This window comes from Bubalus bubalis, chromosome 4 (assembly GCF_019923935.1).
Source record: "Bubalus bubalis isolate 160015118507 breed Murrah chromosome 4, NDDB_SH_1, whole genome shotgun sequence".
NCBI classification, from domain to species: domain Eukaryota; kingdom Metazoa; phylum Chordata; class Mammalia; order Artiodactyla; family Bovidae; genus Bubalus; species Bubalus bubalis.
The window spans coordinates 46,254,611-46,278,724 of NC_059160.1; the positions used below are offsets into that span (position 1 = coordinate 46,254,611).

At 42.1% G+C, this 24,114-nt stretch overlaps 1 protein-coding gene across 28 annotated transcripts in view; it reads left to right on the forward strand.

The window, feature by feature from the left end:
* Positions 1-22,472, forward strand: part of RBFOX2 (RNA binding fox-1 homolog 2) — a 292,278-nt gene extending 269,806 nt beyond the window's left edge. For 9 of the 28 annotated variants that reach the window (XM_025283539.3, XM_025283540.3, XM_025283532.3 and 6 more), the window contains 7 exons: positions 104-196; positions 1,298-1,442; positions 5,119-5,158; positions 10,270-10,301; positions 14,658-14,746; positions 15,199-15,271; positions 16,864-22,472. In XM_025283539.3, coding sequence (XP_025139324.1) covers positions 104-196; positions 1,298-1,442; positions 5,119-5,158; positions 10,270-10,301; positions 14,658-14,746; positions 15,199-15,271; positions 16,864-16,918 — 527 coding nt within the window. In that variant the 3' untranslated portion in view covers positions 16,919-22,472. Of the gene's footprint in view, positions 1-103; positions 197-1,297; positions 1,443-1,930; positions 2,037-5,118; positions 5,159-8,096; positions 8,140-10,269; positions 10,302-14,657; positions 14,747-15,198; positions 15,272-16,863 lie in introns of those variants that run through there. The other 19 variants (XM_044941365.2, XM_044941366.2, XM_025283533.3 and 16 more) reach the window with 12 other exon arrangements.
* Positions 22,473-24,114: the final 1,642 nt, after the last annotated feature.

Sequence of the window (24,114 nt, forward strand, 5' to 3'; positions counted from 1 at the left end):
TATTTATATATATATATATATATATATATATAAATCTATTGTTTTTCACTTTCCTACTCCTTAGTGATCTTTTTGCACCTTTTCATTTCCTAAATACACTTAGCATCCAGCTTCCAAGCAGATGTGTCCCTAGGCAACGACGCAGCCGTGCCCCTGTCAGGAAGAGGGGGCATCAACACTTACATTCCTTTAATCAGTAAGTAGCCTATGTTGACCTGGCTTGGAGTTTGAGAGTTTGACTGTTGTGAGTAAACAGTGAGGTATTGGTCTTTTTGTCCCCCCAAATACACGTAACTGAAAAGGAGGCATTCATGAGAGAGTTAAATACAATGATTAATGCCCTGTCCTATGCTAGAATCTTACTAGCCTATGCTAGAATCTTTTTGATCAAATGTTAAGATGGCCACAAAGCACGAATAGTTGGAAAAGGTAGAAGAGGATGAGGACACATAAAGAAAATTTTAGTTCTGCACTTTGTAATGAAGCAAACAAAGAAAGGATTATTGGTGGAACGTGTTGTACATGCTATCTGCAAGTCAGCTCTGGGCTTGAATAGAATACCACACAAATGCCACTCCAGTTTTATTGATTATTCTCAGCTCTGTTGGTATCTCTAAAGTCATTTTGACCTGAGCTATTTAGCTCCAGCAAGAGATGTAATTAAACAGAGTTCAGTGGATATGGAATCAATGTCCCCGCATGCTTTCCAGAGGATAGCACACTTAAAACAGGCCCTTAGAGAATGTCTGCCTCTTGAAAGTACACAGGGCTGCAGGGGAGAGGCAGTTTCCTTCTCACCTCTCATTTCTGGATTGAAACATGTTAAAGAGTAAGGTGGACTCATGACATGTCTGAGACTATTTAGTGTGCCTTGGAATGTGGCGGCATGTCAAAGCACAAAAGGATATTCTTATGAAAAATAATTATTTAAATTGATGTAATAACATCTGGAATAAGATTAATAATCAGTCAGTGAAAGAGTTTATATCAAACAACTTAAACTGGCTGTAGAAATGAAAAGTCTTGTCTCCATTATGGCAGCAGTTCTCGAGTTTCTTGACCTATTTCTCATCAGCTTGCATTGTAAGGCCAAAATTGGGAAGGAACAAAGAAATTCATGAATTGTTGTAAGTGAGGCATGGTGTCAATGAGTTATGGCATATCGCATATTTCCATTTCATTTTGAGAAAAGTTGTAATGTGGGGGTATCTTTTCATCTTTCCTGTAATTGTGGTATAGCAGGTTGTGATGTTATACATGCTGCTGAATGCAAGTTGACATTTCTGTCATATTTTGGGTCTCCCTTTAGTTCCTGGCTTCCCTTACCCAACTGCAGCCACCACGGCGGCCGCTTTCAGAGGAGCCCACCTGAGGGGCAGAGGGCGGACGGTATATGGCGCAGTCCGAGCGGTACCTCCAGCAGCCATTCCCGCCTATCCAGGGTAAGCAGTAGATTCCCAGATAAGCAACTGGATAAAACCAGAATACCATGGCCCTCATATAACTTCTGGGATGTTGCCGTGCCACATAGTAGAGATTCTTTGAATATTTGCAAATTAACAGATTAGATGGCAAGAACCATACCATTGTCAGAATGTAACAGAATATCAATGCATTATATAAATCTTCATCTTGGCCACCTTAAGCCCTCACAGTAGTGGCTTAAGACGGTAGCCAGAACTGTCTTGTGTTCACTAGCAGTGTGTTGGCATGGAGTTCACTCAGCATCGCACGAATTTGGATTAACACTCCTGCAGAAAACCAAACTAGGAGCTCAAGATTGTAGTGCAAGACTGCATCTGCTGGGCTCAGCCCTCACCACCACCCTTGCTGGGGCTGAGGCTCTCACATGTGCCCTCCCTTGTGGTTTCACTGCCTGGGTGGTGAGCAGCAGAGCTAGTTACCCACAATGGATTTGCTTTCTTTGTAGGAGACGGATTAAAAGAGGTTAATTCAAAGATGAACCAAGTCCAATTGAATCAAGGGAGAAAGGGAGAAGTAGGAAGAATTAAACCACAGTTGGCTTCTGAATGATGGTAAACAACTAACGGAGCTGAGCATCCTTCACCCTTTGATTTTTGTACGGAGGGTGTCTCATGCAGTGGAATGATTCCATAGCAACAAATAAATCCTTTGTTACTGAATATGGGGGAGAAGGAGTGAAGATGGCAGGTTTTGATTTCCGTTGTTTCTCAAGGCCAGCCTACAATGTATATTTTTATATAAAAAGTGGACTTTTATAAGTTAGTTGTATCAGGACTTTCTTCAAAGATGTGACGTTTGTGTTCCTCTTCTTTTTTCTGCCTGTGACAGGTTTTTTCCCCATATACTTACTGAAGAATAAACAGTGGCAGAGCAGCCTGTTCATTGCTACTTAGTAAAAATGTAAAGGGAAAGAGCCTCCTTTGTAGGTCCTTTTCTGACAGCAAAATTGACTGTGAGGTGTACTAATTTAGTAGACAGTCATAGACCAAAGGGACGTGCCATTCAGGGTCCTCAATTACACAGAATTAAAGCATTTTTATCAGACAAGACAAATATGGGTGTTGAAATTGGCAGGCTCCAGAAGCCACTAGAAGGGGAACTACTTTAGAAATAAACCTTTGTTTGCAGTCTATAGATGTTTAAATCCCATGCATTCCATCATCTCCATCTTCTGCCATTACTTACTTTTAATTTTATCCTTTTTTCCTCTCAACTTGACCTTTGACCTTCAACCTCTGACATCTCCTTTTAAAGAAGTGACTAAAGATATAATATTGTTTCATCAAGAAATATTCAAGTAAAACATAAAACTGAGCCTTGGATGTTCTACACACTAGGAAAATTGTTTACAAAGCGTCTTCCATTTCAGTCCAAAAGATCGTACTGTCCTGTTTGCAGAGATACTGCTCACCAGAAACATGGGATTGTATTTTGTAATATTCCTGAGTTACTTTATCAAGTGGTTGAATTTGTTCCTATTCAATATAGGTCATTTCAGTATATTGGCCAAACTTGAAAACCCATTCTCTACCAAGTCTGTGTCAGTTATATATTTGCTCAAAGATACTTTACCTTATGTCTAATCACATCAATTTCTGTGCATTACATTGAACACTAATTTCCCATGTTTTATTTTTTATTAACTAAACCACCTGTTTACATGGAAGATGGCAAGGAATAAGTCCAGTATTTTATGGGGAATGGCCTAAAATTGCTTTTTAGCTTAGTGAACTAATTTCATCATTAATCATTGTGTTCTAGCCTCCTCGTGGCATTTGATATAGGGAATATTGGAATTCTTCTAGATTTAGGTGAATATTCCCAATGAGTGATACAGTTTAGCATAAAATTTACTCATGTTTTTAATGCCACCACTCTTCTCTATAGAAGAAATATTTTCGAACTTTGCCTATTTCCCCATACTAAAATAGTTGAAGGTTAATTAGTCACCACTTGGCATCAATGCTTTGGCATTTTATCAGCCTTCTCATTATAAACAAGTCTCTTTTTTACTAAAATGCAGTTGAAAGGCAGATTATTTTCTAATCTCAGATTTTAGCTACAATTGGAGACTGAAAATGGACAGAATTTATCTAAATGGCCTCAGAGATGAATTTGATTTGCCTATTGTGTAATAATACAAAGGCACAGAATAATTGGGGCATCACAAAGTGTGATCATACTATCCTGTAAATACAACAGAACCTCACTGGAAGTAGAGTTCAGAAACTTTATCGCTACCTGTAAAAAATAAATTATTTTCATATTCATACTAAAACTATGACTTGATAACCTCACTTGCTAGCTTGTTTATTACAGCAGAGAAGGTAGTAGTGAAAATTTCCAGCTTGTTTAGTTGAATAAATGATAAACAGATCTTTTAATTTTAAATAACCAAATCTTGACTTAGTGAAAAGACTCTTATCTTTTTTTCTCTACTGCTATTCTGTCTTTTGGTCCCAAAATAAAGTTTTGGGGAAATTATATGCACAAAATAGCTCAAAAGGCTTGAAGTCTATATCTTCATTATAATAGTTTAGTGTCACTTAGGATTAAAAACAGAATGGTGTATTTTTTTGTTGTTGTTCAATACAAATTTATTTTCTAAACAGGAAAATAAATCTTTTTATTCCTAATCAAGCTACCTTCTCGATTTTATTCATTTAAATAAAACAGGTCATGCCCAGAACCTCAGTTATCAACTGTATTTTTCAGAATTCCATGAATATTCTTATGGTCAAAAAAGAACCCTTAAAGTCTTCCAGTTACTCCTCCCACTCTGGATTATATTGTTACTATCTGGGATCCCCACTGCACCTTTCAATTCTTGGACCTTGGACCAATCACCTTAACCTTTAGCTCATTATCTCTGCTTGTGAAAGCAATGCATTGTGGGTATTTTTGGTTGTGTTTTTTTTTTAATTACATTTCTCTGTTTACTTTGGTCAGAATTGATTGACTTGTTTTTCTGAGGTGTTGCATTGGTTCTTAAAATGCTGAATAATAATACTTTGCATGCTTGTGTGATCAGCCAAATCTTATCGCATGTCTAATGTGCAGGGTAAAAAGCAGGTGATGTATGGATATCAGAAAAGAATTTCTACGTTTCTCTGAAACTGATAACAAAATACTAAACATTATGTTGAAGCATACTTTGCATACGGTCCTGCCCTAGTGGGATTCTTTGGGGGTTTTTTTGTTTTTGTTTTTTCTTTTTTTCATATTTAACCCCTCTCTGCACAAACCCTGCCCCCACCCCCCACATACACACACCCCTTTTGAAAAGAAAAACGTCCTCTTAGGACAAGCTTATTTTTTTTTAATACTCTCAATATGAAAGGTTGGTGTTTCCAATCCAGCAGGTTCTCCATAGCTATACTTGGCCCTCTGGGGATGCTCTTTATTGCTCTCATCCCACTCTAGTTACTAGATTGGCAGGCATTTCCTTCTAGGGTTGCAACCCTCCCCTGCCTTGCCTGTCTCAGAGCCACCCCAACCTCTCCAGCCCAGGGTCCGTATTCATACATCACCTGCCCGTGTAGAGCGCATGTGCATGCTGCCGTCCTCAATAACCGGAATGTGTTTCTGTTCTTTTGTTTTTTTTGTTTTTGTTTTTGTGTGGATTTTCTGCAGTGTGGTTTACCAGGACGGATTTTACGGTGCTGACCTCTATGTAAGTACACACACCGGGGCCTTCTCGTCCCCATCCCCTGACAAGCCAGCCTTTTTTTTTCTGTTTCTTTGGTTTGGTTTTTTGTTTTTTTTTTTTTTTAATATAGTTTATTTGATTTTTATTTTATTTTTCCTTGTGGATATATATATATTTATATATTTAAGAATGCAAGCATGCTTCTCTGCCACTGCGCTTGCCCCTGGGTGCAAAAACTAAGCCTTTGGGTTTCCTGGTCATTGCTAGAATCAGTCTACTGGACATATTCTTTTCCCTTCCCTATGCCCACAGATATTCTGTGTTTCACAAATATACTTGAGAGATGATCAGCAGGTTTAAAGTCTTTTCTTCCTGTCGTCTCATGTGCATACATAACTAACAGGACCAGCGTAGCCTGAAACCAGCTCTTTCCCTTTTCTGCTTTTCTTTTCATTTCATATCCCTCTTTAGATCATTAGGGCTTTGATTTCTGTAGATGGCAAGAAGCTTCCTGAAATGTGTGTTTTCCTGTTTCACATACTTTGAGAGAGCACTGTCTTGTGAGAGTGAGGTGTGAGGAATTGATGCCAGTGGAGAGTGGGTAGGAATGAGAGGAAACCAAATACTCAAGTGCAGAAGGCTTTTCTGTATCAGAAGGTCCACAGCTAGTGGAGCCCTTTCTTTAAGAGCCATCTAGAAGGAAACAGATGGCATCATTAGCAACCTACACTCTTCTACAAACGTTTGACTCATACAAGATTTGTTGATTTGACCAGCCATGGTAACATCTTTATTACTCTCTATTATTTAAACTGTCTAGCTATAGCTCGAGTCTTATGACTGGTGGTCACATGTTATTTAAAATATGGAAAAAATGATCTAACCTGACAAAAGAGTCAAGTTTTTGAGTTTTGCAAGTCTTTTATTAGGACCTCTCTCCAAAGATCTCTTTCTGAATGCGTGCTTAGTCTAACTACCCACATTGTTAAGAAATCGTTTCCTGAGAAATACTTGTCAGCATGAAATGATTCTTTGGGCACAGTGTAGAATTGTCTGGAAATGATTTCTCTACCCTAATTTCTCCAAAGTCAATAAGGGTACCTTTTTAATGAACTGTTTCAACAGTCTGCCAGAGATTCCCAGCAATCTTAAAACATTAATGCCCTTTCAGAATGCATGTGGAGTATGCATTCTGTATTGCTGGAAGTAGACAGGAGAGAGCAGTTCTCTGAGATACAGTTGGGGGGTGTACACACCTGGCCATTTAGAGCAGACCTTCAGAGTAGACTTGAACACATGCTTGAAGGAATCTTAGCCATGATTTGGTCCAGCCTCCTCACTTTGTGGATATGTTTCTTAGATTGTGACACCCAGATTACCGAAATTGTTTGTTTATCCAAGCATAAAACCCAAATAATCAATATTTCATTACCTCTCATAGTAATTTAGTTAAAATCCACATCTTTCCTCTAATGGTCTTCAAGAAGTAAATGAAAGATCTCTTTTTCTTATGCTCACGGTGAAACTTGAGGACCAGGAAACTATTAATATATCCTACTTTTACACCAGAGTGCACTTTTCTAAATACATGTATTTACATAAGCTCTTATAAGCATGTACATCCTCCCATATACATTAGTCTCCATAGTCTCATGAAGCTCACCTTTATGTTATTTAAGTTTTCTTGAAATCTGGTCTATTTGAGTACACTTCGTCTTGAATTGGGGTTTGTTTTTTTCTCTGATATCTTATTTGGGGATTTCTTAAGTGTAATGTACTTCTACCTTATTAAGATTTGCCTCCTTCCACCTTGTTAAGTCGTCCAACCGAGTATTTGTTAACAGTTCTCTCACTTCCTTAGTTTACAATATATGACTTTATTAAGAGAGAAATGATTTTTCTGCACTTAAGAAAATACTCTTGGTTTTTTTTTTTTTTTAATCTACGAATTGGACCACCTTATCAAGCTGAACAGAAGTAATTCAGCAACATTGCCAAAACATTTTTTTGATCTGTGGCCCCTAGTTGATGAAAAGACTGAATACTAATGATATTTTTATTTCTTAGTTATCTTAAACCAGTTAGTTACTTAGAGGAAAGAAGAAAAAGTTGGTTACTAGTGCTGAAATAATACCCAAACCCACAAATGGAAAACTGGAAAACATGAGGTGGGAACTGTTGAGTGAGGCTTAGAGTTAACTTTGAATACAGCTTTTAAAACTGCACATTCCCCACCCCATGTGTGAGGTGGCAAAGGAGGCTTCTTTAAAAAACACACAAAGAGCAACAATAAAAACCCCTATCATTTTATGTTGAATTTGTTTCTGCTTCTCTCTGTACATTTTCCCTTCTGTGAACATCTATTAATGTATGTTTAGTTCTTATCTCAGAAAGGAAGATCAGAAATAGAGAGGTTGGTTTATCTAGTCTAAAAAGTGCCCTGAACCTGAACTTGAGGAGACAACATGAGGGAAAAAGAGTTTAAATTGCTGGCTTTTTTTAATCTATATTAATTTAGGCTATTAACTGTGAAGGTATTTTTTGTAGGTTTTTTTGGTTTGGTTTTGTTTGTAATCTCTCCCTGTCCTCTTCTTAGGCCATAACCCCTGCTGGCCACTTTCTTCCTCCCCGTGTCTTTCATGGCACATTCCTCTCTGGAGAACTGATCTAGCAATCGTGCCCATGACTTGTAAAGAAACTCCCCACGCTAAGATTTGGGAGTGTCGCAGGTAGATTATGTGTCTGCCTGCCCCCTCTTTTTCTGATCAGTAGGAAAGACACCGTTCACCCTAATTCACTTTTTTAATGGGATAACAACTGCTCCTAATTCTCACCCTGTGAAAAGCATGCTTGCATCCAAAGGAAAGAAAAGGCTGGTGGGCCCCTTCGTGGGCTTTTTTGTATGATTGTTTTCCTTCCACAGCTGTGTTTTTTGAACTGCTCTTCCTGTGTTCTGTTATAGAATAGTCTTACAGGAACCAATCATTAGCGCTAAAATACCTCAGGTAGGAGTGCCAGTGTGACCTGCCAATCAATCAGATTGTGGATTGCAGTGAAAAAATTGAATTATACTAACCATTCCAGCTCCACGTTAGAGATGGGAACAGAGGCTTTTTTGGACAATCAAGACTTGTGAGCGTGTGATCTAAGGCCTGCTACCTCAGCAGTGCACCCAGTCAAGCTCCTTACATGAGGGCACCTCCTCCAAAATTCCATGCTCCCGCCCCATTGCCACACATCTGCACCAGGTGTGTTACACGCACCGTCCCATCACTGCCACCTCTTTTAGTTTGTCAATCACATTTATCCATGGTGTTGAAACTGGTCTTTTATATTTTGAAGAGCTTAGCCATTTGGGACATCTTCTTACTTCTGTGAAAGAAATGAGAAAAGAGAGAAAGTAGAATCCGTCTAGACAGGATTTCTGAATCCCAAATTGGCCCCTGTTGTGAAGTCATTGTAGTAGTTGGGCTGTGCTGCTATGTAAGTTTGAAGTTGTCCTAAAAATCTAGGTATACTAGAACTCTAAAATGGAAGCATATGTTTCCTAAGCCCTCTCTCCTTTTCACTTTAAAACCAGATTAGTGAGGGCAGTGGATTATGATGCCCTGTTCGATTTGCTGGTAGCTAGGTGCTCAGCAAAAGGGGAAGCAGCAGGTAACTTGTCACAATTCAGTTAGTCTATTGATGTGGCCACCCAGCAAGCTTCTGGAGGTGAAACGATTATAGAGATGCAGAAGAAAAGTGTTTGAAAGGCTTAGTCAGTTGAAGATCATCTTTCATCTATCATAAAAGTAGTAAGTGGAAGATACCAAATCGGTCATAAAGATTCCTTTCCTTAACCCCAAGTTTAATAATAATAGAAATTTAAAATATTTTCCTTAAAAATTTTTCATTACTCTTCCAAGTAGATAAGGTCTCCCAGTCAAAAGCAGTAACAATATTATCATTATTACAAGTTTTGTATTCACATCTGTATTACTCACGTTTAATCCAGTGTGCCATATTGCCACCAAAGAATCTTTGCTCTCCTGAAGAGCCCCTCCTCATACAAGTTCAGTCCAGAGCCGTGGATCTCAGCAGAGGAGGTGAGGGAAAGGAAGGAGTTAGAATCATGTAAAGACAGTGATCCCCAGAGGCACAGCCTTAGGCCCAAGCCAGTTGGACTAGATCTCTGCTCTGCTATAGTGATTCAAAGCATCACACTTGCCATTCTCCCCACCTGCCTGCCCACCTCCACCCCCACTCCCTTTGCTCTGTAAATCCATACACCACATGCAGGGAACAAGCTTTCATTCGTCTGCTGGTCTTGAAATATACATTCTTCTTCTCAGTGTCACATAATGTCATTGTCTTCCAGGTAGAAAGAAGGTGTCTTGACATCACATGCTCACCAAAGTCCTGTTTTAATGTAAATCCTAAAACAAAAATGTAGTAATATACTTAATGGCCAGGTTAAAATCAAGACAAGGGAAGGTTAAATGGAGACAGAGAAAGGCCATGTGTAAGAGGAGAGGTTTTGTAGAACCCTTCCACTCTGTTCTAATTAAAACACAGCTCAGGCCTGTGCAGAGGAGTCACGTGGTCAGCGTGGCAGCACTCTGAAGTTCACTAGACAACAAAATTGGTTCAGAGTGGAGTCCCTAGGTGACATTGAGCAGTGGAAAAGTGAGAGGTTAACAACAACAACAAAAGGATCTTAAAGGTAACAGCATTTTCATTTGAAAAAGCTAGAAGTTGAAGGCAGGGATGTGTTACAGAAATGTGAAAAGATAGAATGCTTAAACACAGGAAATATTTTAGAACACTGGATCAGTAGGTCTGGGTGTTGACAGAGGGCAAGCATACAAGTGAGCACTGTGGGTCAGAAGTGAATCACGAAGATTGACTAGGGAAGTGGTATAGCATTGGGCTGCCCCAGTTGGGAGCATTAGGAGTCATTCAGAATGAATTACAAAGGAATAAGAAAGTAATTGTTTGTAAAGGGGCGTGTGGAATATTTGGACCAAGCTTAGCCATGCCAGATTTATCCAGCTGTCAGGTTCCAAAAAGCTGTCTGTGTCTGCCCTCCGACATTAGGGTGTGCTGTGGCCATGCTAATCCCCATTTTTTGTTTTATTTCAAATCACACACAGATAGAATCTGCAAACTGCTTCAGATCAAACAGGTCTGATTGTGTGTAAATACATATGTCCTTTTTAATTTTTATTATTAATGGTTGCTTCAGTTTTGCATTGGTGCATGGTTCAAAGCAATACACATCAGCTATCTCATGACTTCATATCTCCAAATGAATTATTTCTCCTCTTTTTTTGTTTGTTTGTTTGTGCAGTCAGCTGAAGAAATGTTAACATCTCACTCTAAATCTCTCAGTGGAGTCTCTGTTCCCTTCTCTGATATAACAGATGGGTTACTGCTTGTTATAATTATTAACATCGTGGTGTGGGCCAGGGCTCGGGCGGGCCAGATTGACTCTTTCTCTGGGCTGGGAGGGCCAGTCGTTAGGGTCTGGAATGTTAACTCGAGTGGTGACTGACTGTTTCCGTAATACCAGGTCGTTGTGGCTGCACGCTCTAGTAATTGAGGCTGTGTACTTCACCGAGCTTGTGGTAGAGCCTAGGGCGAACCGCTGTCCCAAGAGAATGCTGGGATAGATAGAGTTAGCCAATCCGAGTCTGAACGTGGTGATTTTGCTGGTCGTTCTAGCTCCAGATGTTGGCATGCTTAGTTTTTAATGTGATTAATAAATGTGGCGCCATACCCCTTCCCCACGCCTGAACCCTGTCTCTCCTACCCCTTCCCCCACCCTTGTTCTTTTTGAAAAACCTAAGAAACAGCAATGAAGCCCTTGGTGTTTCAAACTGCACTTTGTTCTCATGTTCCATAAACAACTTCACATTTGCTCGTAGAAGTGAAAGTTGAGAAAATGGTTTCTCTGCCTGGATGCTTTATGCCTTCCAGCATCCAAACTGGAAATAAATATACCTGAATGTTCACTGGCTTATATTATGGTGAGACACATTGTTGAATAACCAATTGAAAGCACCATCAGAAATACTTTGGACTAAGAATACATCTAAGAGGAGTAAATCCGTGACATGTAATTTAGCTTGTGTAATGTGGGGGTAGTCATGGATGAAATTAACAAGTTAATTAGGATATTACTTCCTGTCCTAAACGTAGATCCCTCCTCCTAAAAGAGCCTGTCTATAGCACCATTATCGTAAAGTAATTAGAAGAGGAGACATGTGGAAATATTATCTGCTTTAAAAAAAAAAAAAAAACAAATTGATGTAGTTTCTTAAAATTCTGTTGACATTCTTCTTGAGCCTTTTGTTACCAATAAAATATTTGCATCTGTCCTGCTCCTGATTTTGAATGGCAAAAGGCCCTCATCAAGCTCAGGCTCCAGAGTCAGAGTTCACTTTGAGCAAAAGGAAAGGACTGGAGGTAGATTATCTGCATTCCCTTCTGGTTTGGAAGGAGCCTTCTTTCCCACAGCCTGATCCATTTAAAATTGTCTTGATCAACAGTAACATTACCGCTTTGGGGGAGAATGGGTGCGTGTATATATGTATGGCTGAATCCCTTCGCTGTTCACCTGAAACTGTCACAACATTGCTAATTGGCTATACCCGGATACAAAATCAAAAGTTCAAAAAAATAAAACAATAGCATTGCCCCCAAGCCACTGAGGTTCCCCTGGTTTCTTGCAGGCTGAGGAAACCAAGAGGAAATGTCTATCAGTAACCTCATTCAGAACCTCTTTTCTTCCAGAATTAGTGCACTGCCGCTCAAATTTAATGATTGAATATAATCCCCAGTATATCTGACATACCAGGACTTACTGAGAATCTAGTTAGTATTTTTATGGGAACATATACCTCTGCCCCATGGCATAGAACTAAAGTTTTTAGTTGTTTTACCCAGGTAGTATACATTGGGCTTTAATTGCTTTTATTACCTTGACTTTTTCCATTTTTAGAGATTATTTTGGATTTTGAAGACCTGCTGAAGGGACAGACTTCCTGATGTCTTGTATGCCACATCATCCTCATTTACAAAGAGGTTTTCCTGAGCATGGCCCTGCTCTAGACTTCACACAAGCTAACTTTAATTTTAAATAAGTGGAACCATTTATAATGATACGGGAAAAGTGAAACTTCAAGATTCATACAAAGCTTAAAATCTCAACTACAATGATTAACATCTTGTTTTGTTTAACAGTTGGTTTTACTGTTTCATTTCTTCTTTAGAAGTTTTTTTTAAAAAGTGAAGGAAGGAGATACTTTAGTTAGTTTATATATAATGTAGATACTTAGGCGTGTATATATGACAGGGTGTATGTTGCAGCTTGGATATACGGCTCTACCCAAATCAGTCTGCCATGCCTGTCCTGGTAGACCTGACTAGAACTCAGAGGAAGCTTGTGGATCACAGCTAGCCCCTGAGGGTTCTCCTGCCATGGCCCCATCCCATTACCAGTGTTGGTAATATTAATGAGAATTTTCTTATTTATATGAATATCTATGGAAAGATCTATAATTGAAACAATGTTCAAATCATTCACTTAAACAAGGAAGGAATAATACAAAACCAGTGAAAACTAATCAGGGATTTTTTTTTTAATGTACATTTGCAGCTACTTCTGATGAATTTGAGGAGCATAAATTTAAAGAGCAGGAGTATACTTTACCCCACAGTACAGTGTCTTCAGTTAGAGAAAGCATAAATTACGTAAGAAAGAAGCAAAAAGCTGTAAGAAGAAATTACAGGTATTTCCAGAAGAAGATTTGGACAGAAATAAAAGCAGCAAGCTAGAAGCTGCCCAGTAAGGTGGTTAAGAAGACCAGAGGTCCCATTAGAAAATGCTTGTTTTCAATCCTAAGAAACGATATAGAAAAATTCAAATTTTTTTTTGTAGACTTAGCAAAAATTGAACATTTGAAGAGATCAAAAGTAGAAAGCACAGGGCAGAAAGCTTCAGATGTCCATGAGAAACGGACATACTAATCTATGGAAACATAATGGGCTGTGGCTCACTGCTGAGAAGCCCTCCAAGTGGACATGGTTATATTTTGCTATATCTGATGGAGCTAAGACAATAATATAAGTACACAACTGAATTAGGTTAGGGAAAATAGATGAATTCTAAAAAGGTAAAGAAAAAGAAGGAAAATAGGGCTCGCCACTTTTTCCAGTAGCCTGTCTCATGTGCCATTTGTTGTTGTGATTATCTTTGAAATACTTTGTGAAGAAATACACATGCTTCCCCCACTGGCAGTAAAAACCTTTTGAGTATTCGATTCATCTAAACGGAGGTAAAATAGCAGGACAGGGGAGTTGGAAGCTCTTTGGGACTAAGAGGATATTTGAACCCGTGGAAGAAAAGCTCCAGAGCCTGTTGTGAGATTGGGACCTAAGGATCCCAAAAGCTTTTAGGGAAGAAAAGCAAATGCAGTTAAATGCTTGGGGGAGGTGGGAAGGGCTTCCTAATCTATTTGAACCTAGCCCAAGGAGCCCGCAGCCCTTTGTAATCTGATGTGCCTGAGTCTGAAATATAGACTGAAGTTGGCATACTTTTTCTGTAGGGGGCCAAGTGGTAAAGCCTTTCATCTTCACTGGCCATACGGTCTGTGTTACAGCTAGTTTCAGAAACAGGTGGCAGACCACACTGGCCCACGTATGGAGGTTTGCCAACCCCTGGTCTGCACTGGTTCTTCCTTCTGAATGTCATTTGGTTGTCCCAGCCTCTTGGCAAACACGCAAGGCCACGTGGAGCAGAGCGCTTGTATGGGCCCTTTCTCTATAAACTGCTGTCTTTTAGCAGTAGATCAGTTTGAGTACACGTCAGAGAATCTGAAGATAGCACATATAAACTTATATGTTTTAATTCTAAAGGTTCCATTTCCTGTCAGATAAAGTTCTCCCAACTTGCTGTAAATATTTTCCTTGCTGAAAGTTCCAACAAAGATAGATCCAAAATCATATATCTTCATTTAGGGGGAAGAGGGATAAATTAGGAGCTTGGGATTAAAACATACACACTATTATATATAAAAATAGATAACCTGCAAGGTCCTAGTGTATAGCACAGGGAACTCTACTTAATATCTTGTAATAACCTATAATAGGGAGGAATCCTAAAAAGAATAGATACTTAGATATATAACTGAATTATGTTATACATGAAACTAACACCACATTGTACATCAACTATATTTTAATTTTAAAATATTTTAAATCATATTTTCACTTCTTAAATTTGAGAACAGGCACCCCAGTGTAGTTTACTTATGTTACTACTACAAATTGCAAAACAAATCCCGGTCTTGGGCGGAGCTTAATTTTGCACTGAGGAGCAACATGCAGACTGATGCAGTTTGAAACACTCTCTCCCCACGTGTGTGTCTGTGTCCATGTCTGTCTCTGCGTCCCGTCTGTCTGCGTGTGGGCGGGTGTGTGTTCACCTGTCCCCCGGGGGGAGAGGTGTCTGTAAAGTGAGTTCTCTTCTCTCCTGTAGGGTGGGTACGCAGCCTACAGATACGCACAGCCCGCCACTGCAACCGCAGCCACCGCCGCTGCCGCCGCTGCAGCCGCTTACAGCGACGGGTAGGTGCTGAGGGAGGGCGAGCCCCGCTGCCTTGTGCCACCCCCTTCCCTGCCCGCACCCTTTCCAGAAGGGCACTTGGGCCACGGGGCTGCTGCTGAGCTGAGTTTTCTGCAGGCCTTCTCCCCACACCCTGCCCCACCAGAAACCCACCAGCTCAGACTCTTCCCTCCCTCTTGTTCTTAGGCCCTTCTGGCTCTGACCCCGGTTTCCCGCTTCCTTATCACCAACACCTTTCTTTTCCGTTTTATAGACCTACTTCAGAGATTTTCAGTTACTGCCTTTAGGAGCAGACAGAGATTTTTTTTTCCATTCTGCTAGTTTCCTAATAGCATTCCAAGACCAAGTTACTCACAAATCCTTAGACAGTCAAACACACTTTTAAGTTTTTGTGTTTTTTGTTTGATTACTGTCTTTCCTTTCTCTTTATCCCTGATTGGATTTCTTTTTCCAGTTATGGCAGGGTGTACACAGCCGACCCCTACCATGCCCTTGCCCCTGCCGCTAGTTATGGAGTTGGCGCTGTGGTAAGTAGATGTGCCATTTTTTATTCTTTAAACATTTCACTTCTGACTTTTACCTACAGATTATAGAAGATCTAGGGAGGTAATAAATTCAGCCCTGTTTCCATTGCCAAAGTATTAAATCCAGTAAGACTACCTGTAAATTTCACGTGGCTCCTTTGTGTGCTCATGTGAGTTCCCGGCCTGGGTAAAGACAGCAGAAATGAGACTGCTGTTTTATGTTGCCTCAGATGTTAGATGCATGCCTGAGCAGAGTTTTACTAATAGGTGTTAGCTAAGACTTGGGGCCATAGGACTCTAGTTTTCACAGTAAAGTTTTCAGAAAACTTTACCTGTTTCAAATGCAGATGCCAAAAGATGTCCCTATTCTTAAGCCTTCCAGTAGATAGTAATAGAAATCACCAAGCAGTTGCCTTCCAAAGATATTTTATTAGTAACATTTGTGGCAAAATACAATATTTTCTTAGAAGTATACAAAGCATCCATAGAGCTCATCTAGAATAATCCCCCAGGACACCTCCAGGTCCAGTGACCAGGACTTACTGGGTTCAGCAGTGGCCGGTCCACAGAGATGCCACCTCGTGCCAGAGTTTCTCTTGCCATCTTCAGTGCCACCAGGCAAGGGCCTGGGAACACAGGGGACCATGTCTGAGAGGGACGCAGATGATGGGTCCCAGTTAAGACATAAAGGATGTTCTAGAGCCTGCCATTTTCCACACTGAATCTACTGATGAGGATCTGTAGGAGGAAGTAATAGGGTCTGGGTAGGGCAGGGGGAAGTGTCAGAATTGAGGTAGGAACATAAAATATAAAGAAAGGGATGGGAATCCCTAAGGTTTTATTTAGTGTCCAAATATTATAAATCCTATACCAAAAGAATGACCCAAGGAGTGATACGGTCCTAAGGAACTTTGATTGAAAAAGATAAATCATTTGATAATGATTAAAGGAATAAAGTCCAGCTAAAACCCCAGCTATATATACATATACATATATATATATATATATATATATGTATATGTAAAGATAAAAATCAGCACGTCAAGAAACAACCTGGTTGTTTTTATAAATTACTGAGGTGCAATAGGCTTTATTCACTGAAAGATTAACTCAGGTTTAAATCCAGCACCATCTCAAGCATGGGATATGACAGTGATAGTGATCAGAAGTACCATGTTCTCCATTGTCAGGTAATGGGAGGAAGGTAAAGTCAGCAATCTGCTTTAGGCCACAATTATGTTGAAATAATCAAGGTAAACAAGACACGTGCTTTTCAAAATCCACCTGTTTACAGACCTGGTTTTAAACTGCACAGAGTTTCTCTTCTGTGCTAATTTGTGTAAATAATGAAATGAATTGTTATGATCCCCTCCCCTTGAGAATATCAGGTCGGCAATAAATATTTGGGTCCCGATTGGAGCATTTTAGAGACAGAAGTTGGTTTCCTGACCTCATGCACTAGACACTATCTAACCAGTTGCTTTGAAGCTTCTAAGGAAGCTGTTTTTCCAAATCCCTTCTCAGGACATATGTCTTCTTTCATAATGCTTCTCTCATCAACCTTTTAATAATTTTTGTGTCTTTAATTACTGCAGGCGAGTTTATACCGAGGTGGCTACAGCCGATTTGCCCCCTACTGAAGTGACGTGAGACCCCTGCAAGTGGGACAGCCCCCCAGTTCATGAGGCCTGGCTATTGCAATATTTACTAGTAGAGGAACTCTATAGCAAGATGAAGAGGAAAAACAAACAAACAAACAAAAAAAAAAAAACACAAAAAAAGAGAGAATACTTTTTTATACCTCACTATGTTCTTTGAATATGTATTTTTCCTTTAAATTTCTGCCTTTAATTCTTTTGTTCCAAAGATTGTGCATTTTTTTTCTTTTTTTTTTCTTTTTTTTTTTTAACTGTGGTAAAAAAAAAAAATGCATTTCCATGTCTGTATGTCCGTGCTTAGCTTATTCTATCAGTCACGGAAGAGGCAGTTAATGAGGAAGGAGAGACATTAGGAGCTGATAAATGCATCTGATCAGAAATCAGCAGACAGGATTACCAAAGTGAATCTGGTGCTGACTGGCTGGGGGACAAGCAGAAGTAGAAGAGACCTCTCTGCAACAGGATATCCTTCTAGTCTTCTGAGTTTCTGGTCTATGGCAGGTCATTCTGATTGGCTGTGGCTGGAATCCACATGCTAATAGATGATAGGAATGTGTGCTTGCAAAGCAGGAGAATCACAAAGACACTTTCCTCTCCTCTTCCCTCCTGTCTTCTCCATTCTTTTTATAATCATCTTAACATGCACAGCCTGAGATAGTTGGCATGGTTTTTGGAATTATAGTATTAATATTTCCAAATATGCGCTCAGACTGTGGATAATAAACACCTCATTAGGCATCCGGTCTCCAAATGAACTCTGGAGTCTGAGAAAGATCATTCTTTTCTTTCCTGTAAACCCTAGCGTTCCTGCTGGGCTTCTTCCCTTTCTTTGAACCACCGCTTAGCTCATCTTTCCGTTTACTAACACCCTGCTCCCATGTCCTCAAGATTCAAGAATTTAGGACCCAGGGATAGAAGAATAAATAGCCAGTGGCCAGCCTTCCCCAGAGGTCTGGGCACGGCTTGCAGGCTAGAAGTCCAAATTGTCGAGTGCCAGTGAAGAGGATGAGGGCAAGAAAAAGGATGTTAGATGATGTCTGACAAGGTGCCCTGATATTCCCAGTCTTTCTCTTGCATCAGAAAGTCAGCACAGAGTGTAAAACATGTAACATAGGCTCTGTTGGCAAAAGATAAAGCACCGAGCCCTAGATCAACTGTCCCTGGAGGTTTGGTGAGCAGGGCATGTAAGGGCAGGCAAAGGCACTTTGTACGAGCTCCAAAGCCATAGGACTTTTCATCTTCCAGAGCCTGTACGAGTCACTTCTCTGTCCACAGTCTGGAGCTGTTATGGCCATTTCACCCAGCTTTTCATTATCCTCCAAAGACAGCCAGCTGAGCACCTGGACCACTTGGTATTCGTGAACACTACAGGACATGAAACTGAAGCCCCTGAGGCTGCTCCCGTCCCTCCTGTACAGGAAGGAGGGTCTGAAATGGCCAGGACCTCACATGTTGCCAGAAAGAGCCACTCATGTGGCCACACAGTGAGTCCCTGCTACACTACCCAGCTTCAATTTTCTGTCTGTTATCAGGGCACGGGGGCTGTGCTTCTCTTGTAGCTATTAGCTGTTAAAGGCAAGGGTCCTGCAGTATTTCCAAAATGAAGGCATTAGCAAATGGAAAAGCACGGTCCATTTGGCTCCCTGGTCTATTCACATTGGTACTAGGGTGACCTTTCACCCGTGGGATAGCTGCTAAAGGGAGCAATTCAGAGACATGGAGCTTCTGGTTTGTTATGGGTTTGTTTTGGTTTGTTGTTTTTTTGTTGTTGTTTTAATTTTTTTTTTTTTTTACTCCTGCCTCCACACATGTTCTTGCCTGATCCTGATTCTTGTCCCTGAATTAAAATAACTGACGTATGACAGCATCAAGCATTCTTTGTAAGCAGAGGGATCTGTCTTGGGGTGGGGTGGGGTGGGGGCTGACCTGTCATGTATAATACATATCTTCTCCCCCTTCAGAATCCTTTCTCTCCTAATAACTGGGAGAGAGGCTTCCCTGAAACCAGGGGAGACATCAAGGAAGCTAGAGGCCTCGATGCAATCTTACTGATTCTGGGGAGGAACGCACGATTAGAGTACGCCAGACTGCCCAGTCCATTGGCCATTTTCTAAGGGTTCTCCTCCCCAAGCCAAAGTTTGGTTTGTTGCTGTTAAGACAATTTTTCTTGTGTGTATATAAGTATTTCAGTTTGGGGTGGGAGAATGGGATGTGGGGCTTTCACAGTCCGAGGGACTGGGGGCAGAGAGGATTTTTCTTTCTTTCACTTTTGTTTTGAGGGAGAGCTTTTACTGACTAAAGAATCTGAGAGAAATGTTGTGTCCTGTTCATACAGGGGCCATTCTTACAAATGGTGAGCCACTGCTTCAGTGGAGACAAGGCCAAATTCTAAAGTTGTATCCATGGCAGAAGAGAACAGGGCAGTGAGTTCAAGGATTTTCTTTTCTTTTTTCCAGAAAGAGGGAATAGTGATGGGAAAGGCAGGGAAGGCAGCTTCTACAGCCCTTTTTAAAAGAGGCAGAGGCCTGAGCTTTCGTACATTTCAGTTCAGCTGGCTCTGGCTGAGGATGCGGTAGGCAAGCTCTGTGTTTCCCAGTGGGCCTCTGCTATACTTCCAGGGATGGTGTTAACACTGCTTCCTTCAGCTCCCTTTACTAAGAAAGACTAAATAGTTATTAAAGGGCCTTTGGTTTTCAGTGTCAGCGCTGACTGGGGCTCTTGAAGCACCTCAGTTTACTGGCATCAACCTGCCCCATCAGCTTCTGAACTTTGAGACTCCACACAGGCAGCTTCATCAGAGGCAGGTTCCTCAAACCATCAGTGCTTGTTTCTTCCTGACTCTCGTTCCCAGTGGACTCAGAAACAAAGTCAGAAGAGAGTTGGCATCTCGTGAGTTTGTTAGAGGATGCTGGTGGATAAGTCTAGAAAACTTACCCATGCTGAGTCACGTGAATGACTTCGACAGCTTTACTGTAGGTCACCATGTAGACTTCTATACCACGCTTCTTACTCTTAGAAGCCGGGCTCCTTCCAGGAATCCTCTAGTAAACACCTTTACCTGAATATCCGTCTTTCAGCCCAGAGAGCTGTCCTCAGAGCTTCTCCAGAACCCATTATATTACGTAATTCAGCTCCCACTGACCCTGATCAGCTGTTGCAATTCATCATTTTTAAGGCTCTCAGGTTTTACAAAACCTACCAGCACCATCCTCCTCCAGCAGCCATGGGTGGAATTGAGCCAATATTATCTTTCCTTGAAAAAGAAGGGAACTGGGGCTCAGCTCTTAGTTTCAGGGGAGCTAGTGGGCTCTATTCAGTAGAAATCAATGATAGCAGCTTTTCCTGCAAGTGACTCCTCAGGGGCTGAACTGCTCTTAGTTTAGGTTCTACTTTCCTAGAGTTCTGGCAGAGAAGTTTGAGTCACCGCCACCTTCTAAGTAGTCACATAGCTTCCAGATAGGAGGGAGGTGTGAACCCGGGGCAGGAGCACCCTCCAGGTCTATCTGTGAAGGGCTGGGCAGCTCCCTTCGCTCTGGCAGGAGGATGAGCCCAGCGAGGACAGGGCAGAGCCGTAGGGAGGGGAAGGGGGAGCCCTGGGGACCGCCCCCTTCCACCAAGCCCGCCGCTTCTCTGCTGCTTGCAGCCCCCTATAGCACAGTACCATGTGCAAAATCACAGACTTGTTTCCCCCAGAAGATAGGAGGAAAGGGACTTTGGTGGGTGGGGAAGGGATAGTGGTGTTTTAAAAGCATAAGTTACTGTTTGCACTGTTTTAAGATAGGAAAAAAAATATATAGTGGGCAAGGTGAACATCCAACGTAAGCTTGTGTGTTTTTCTTTTGTCATGCTCTTGAAAATGTTTGACTGTTTGTAGTATCCACCGGTGAAGCCTGATGCTCTGTTGCATAAAACACTATTTTTTTGGAAATGTTACTGTCTGAAAGCCTCTTCCCTCCCTTTCCCTTCTCCTGTGTTCTTCCTTCATCCTCGCCTGACTGATCAACCAGGCAGTAGCCATCAGGAGCTGGAGCGAGGAGCAGGGCCCTTTCCAAGTAGACTCTGGGTGTCCTCAGCCGGGGGGTGCCCTCTGGTCCAGCGGCTGCCATCGAGTCCCTGGCCCCCATCTTTAAGGCTTCCAGACCAGGCCACAGCAAATTCTCCAATTCCCAACTCCAGTGCACTAGGAAGGAGGAGCCGAGGGGGCCAGGGGAGCACTCGTGCAGGGCCCGTGGGCCCGCGGCCACAGCAGCTGAGTTCTCCACGTTACCAGAACTGTAGCCAGTTACAGCTTACTCAGGAAAACGGTCGATCCTTCAGCCATGGTAGTGCTGGTTGGCAGGGCTTGGTAACGGAGAGAACGGCTCATCGGCCACCACTCAGACCTGGCCTTGAAGGGGACCGCCAGCTGGAGGGGCCCCGCCTGGCAGTGACTCACACACCAGCCGGTGTGGTGAGGGCTCAGCTCATACCTGCCAGCAAAAAGGGAACAGCAATTCTCTTTTCTCCCCGCAACCCCGCACCCCCGCTCCCCGCCCCTGTTACCAATGCCAGATTCCCAGGGGGTACATACATTTTTGAATTTGTTAAAAAATGTTTTTTGGTTTGGTTTTTCTGGGGACCGATGAGTGCTTTAAGCAGCATCAATACCCCGCCAGGCCCCCAGCTTCTTCATTTTTTTTTTTTTTTTTTTTTTTTTTGTATTTTTCTGTTCACAGTATTTTGTGTGTGTGTGTGCAAAGTTTTGGCAGCTCATTTTGGCTGTATTATATATTGAGTGATGAATTGATCCTTTTTTTTTCCCCCTACGGGATATTAATTGTTTTCTCCTTGTGTTATAATCCTGCTTGTGAACAGCTGGAGCAAACCTGGGGCTGACACACTAAGCTAGGGCTGCAAAGTGCTGAGAGAGCCGGGTGGGTTGGCTTGTCCCCGACAGGCTGACCCACCTGAGTCTCTGAGCTTTTCAGTCCAAATCTCTGCAAGGCTAAAATCGCCAGCAAACCTCCCCTCTTCTCCCCGCTCCCCGTGGCAGGGACGGAACCATCCCTACTTGCAGTTTCTCAGGCCCCCTCCCATTGCCATGGCAAAACAGGTACCTGCAGGGCACGGGGGCCTCCCATGGGATGCTTGCATAATCCACCGCCTGGCCTTTTCTCCCTCCCCTCCCCGCCCCCCGGAATCACTTCCTAGGACACCCGAGCTGCTTGCCCAGGGTCCTGTTTCCCTGCCAACTCCAGAGAAGCACCCAGGGCTTTGTGACAGTCTCTAATCCCTCCCCTCTCGTTAAGAATCATATTGTATAGTAGCTTTAGACCATACAGTATTCATTGGGTTACTCCTATTATTATCAAGTAGCTGGAATTGTGAAGGTCGGAGTAGTTAGATCTTTAGCTTTGATTCCTTATTTTTTTTTGTATTACTATCCATGTGTATAAATTATTGATCATGTTGCTGGCTTTTATAAACTCTAAGCGAAGGAAGAGCACTGCCTCTGCCTTTGCAAATGGTAATGAAGCACTGTTTTTAAATAAAAGAGAGAAACACCATTCTCCTGCCTGTGTGTGTTGATCCTCAGCAATCCTGCTGTTGCCTCCCCCTGAGGCTCCAAAGATAGAGGTTGGATCCGAATTCTAAGATGGAAAAAGGCAGGCAGCAAATGCAATGCTCCCTGAATGAGAGGCCTGCTCTCCAGCCCCTTGCTGCCTTCCTGTCCCTCCCTCTGAAATTTCCCCCTTCCCTTCTTGCTCTTCCATCCTCTCCAAGTGTCCCCGCTGCCACCCTCGCCTGCTTTGGAAACTGCCGCCTCTCCCCTGGCTGCATGGCTGCCATGCAAGCTCCCGAGCCTTTTCCTTCTTCCCTGGGCTTCCTCAGCCACCCTTCCTTAGAATTCGATCCAGAAACCTGAGAGACTCGACCTCGTGGTTTTCAGCCAAGGCAAGCATTATGGGCGTGGCCTCCCAAGAAAACATGCTCTTGCTCATCCTGCTGTGACCTCCAACACGAGTGAGGGTGAGACTTTTCAACTGATGGAGGAAGCTGAGTTAAGACCAGCAGACCCTGAGTCGGTCCTCTGTTTTTGGAAAAGTATTTTTGATGTATTATCTATTTCCAATTCATACAACTAATTCACACCATAGGAATCACGTCAAAGGAAAAAAGGAACCAAATGACCTCTAAATAACCATAGCTTCCCTGCTTCCCTTCAGTGGTAAAAAATCGGCCTGCAATGCAGGAGATGCAGATTCAATCCCTGGGTGAGGAAGATCCCCTGGAGAAGGAAATGGCAGCCCACTCCAGTTTTCTTGTCTGGGAAATCCCATGGATAGAGGAGCCTGGTGGACTGGAGTCCACGGGGTCACAAGAGTGGGGCACACCTTAGCAACTAAACAGCCACCACGATAGCTGCAGTGTGACCTTGCTCAGCTTCCTCGCAAGGTTTTGTTTTCTCTTCTGTACTCCCAGGTTTGAAAGATGTGTTTCCCCTGGTTAGGTTCTAAGTGAGAAAGTGCATATACAATGTTCACCCTGCTTTGTGCACCGTACTTGCTAAAATAAACATTTTCCATGTGAACCCAGTTAACGGCTCTCGTGAACGTCCTCTTGATGACTACACTGTGGTCTCCAGTAGACGGACGGTTTGTATTTAACAAGTCTTGACTCCTAGTGTTGGAACGTTTCAACTGCGTCCAATTTTTCATGGTTCTAAATTCAGCTGAGATAAAGGGATAACTGTCTCTCAGTAACGGCTTCTCTCAAATTGCTGACTTTTCCTCTCAGGGTACCAGGAAAGTAGATCAGATCTCAGCAGTGCTGCGGGCTGTGATGAGAGATGGGGCGGGGGCAGGGCAAGGAAGGATGTAGACCAATCGCAGAGCATAGTTGATTTTAAAGGAATTTTTTTTTTTTCATTTTAGTCATAAATATACTGTGTCGTTTTATACAATTTGGAAAATGTGTTCTGAATGTGTCCCAATGTCAGTTGAAGTTCACATGAATATTTAGGTCTTCTTGGTCTCCAGCCCCACTTGTACACACCGAAAATCTGGCCTCTGACAAACCTTCCTTCCATCCCAGGTGTTCCTGGTATCCCCAGGGGCGATCAGAAACCATGGTAGATCTGCCTGTGTTGCCATTGCTGGGAGCATCTTTGCGGGCATAGACTGGCATTCTGCCAATGGCACACGAGGT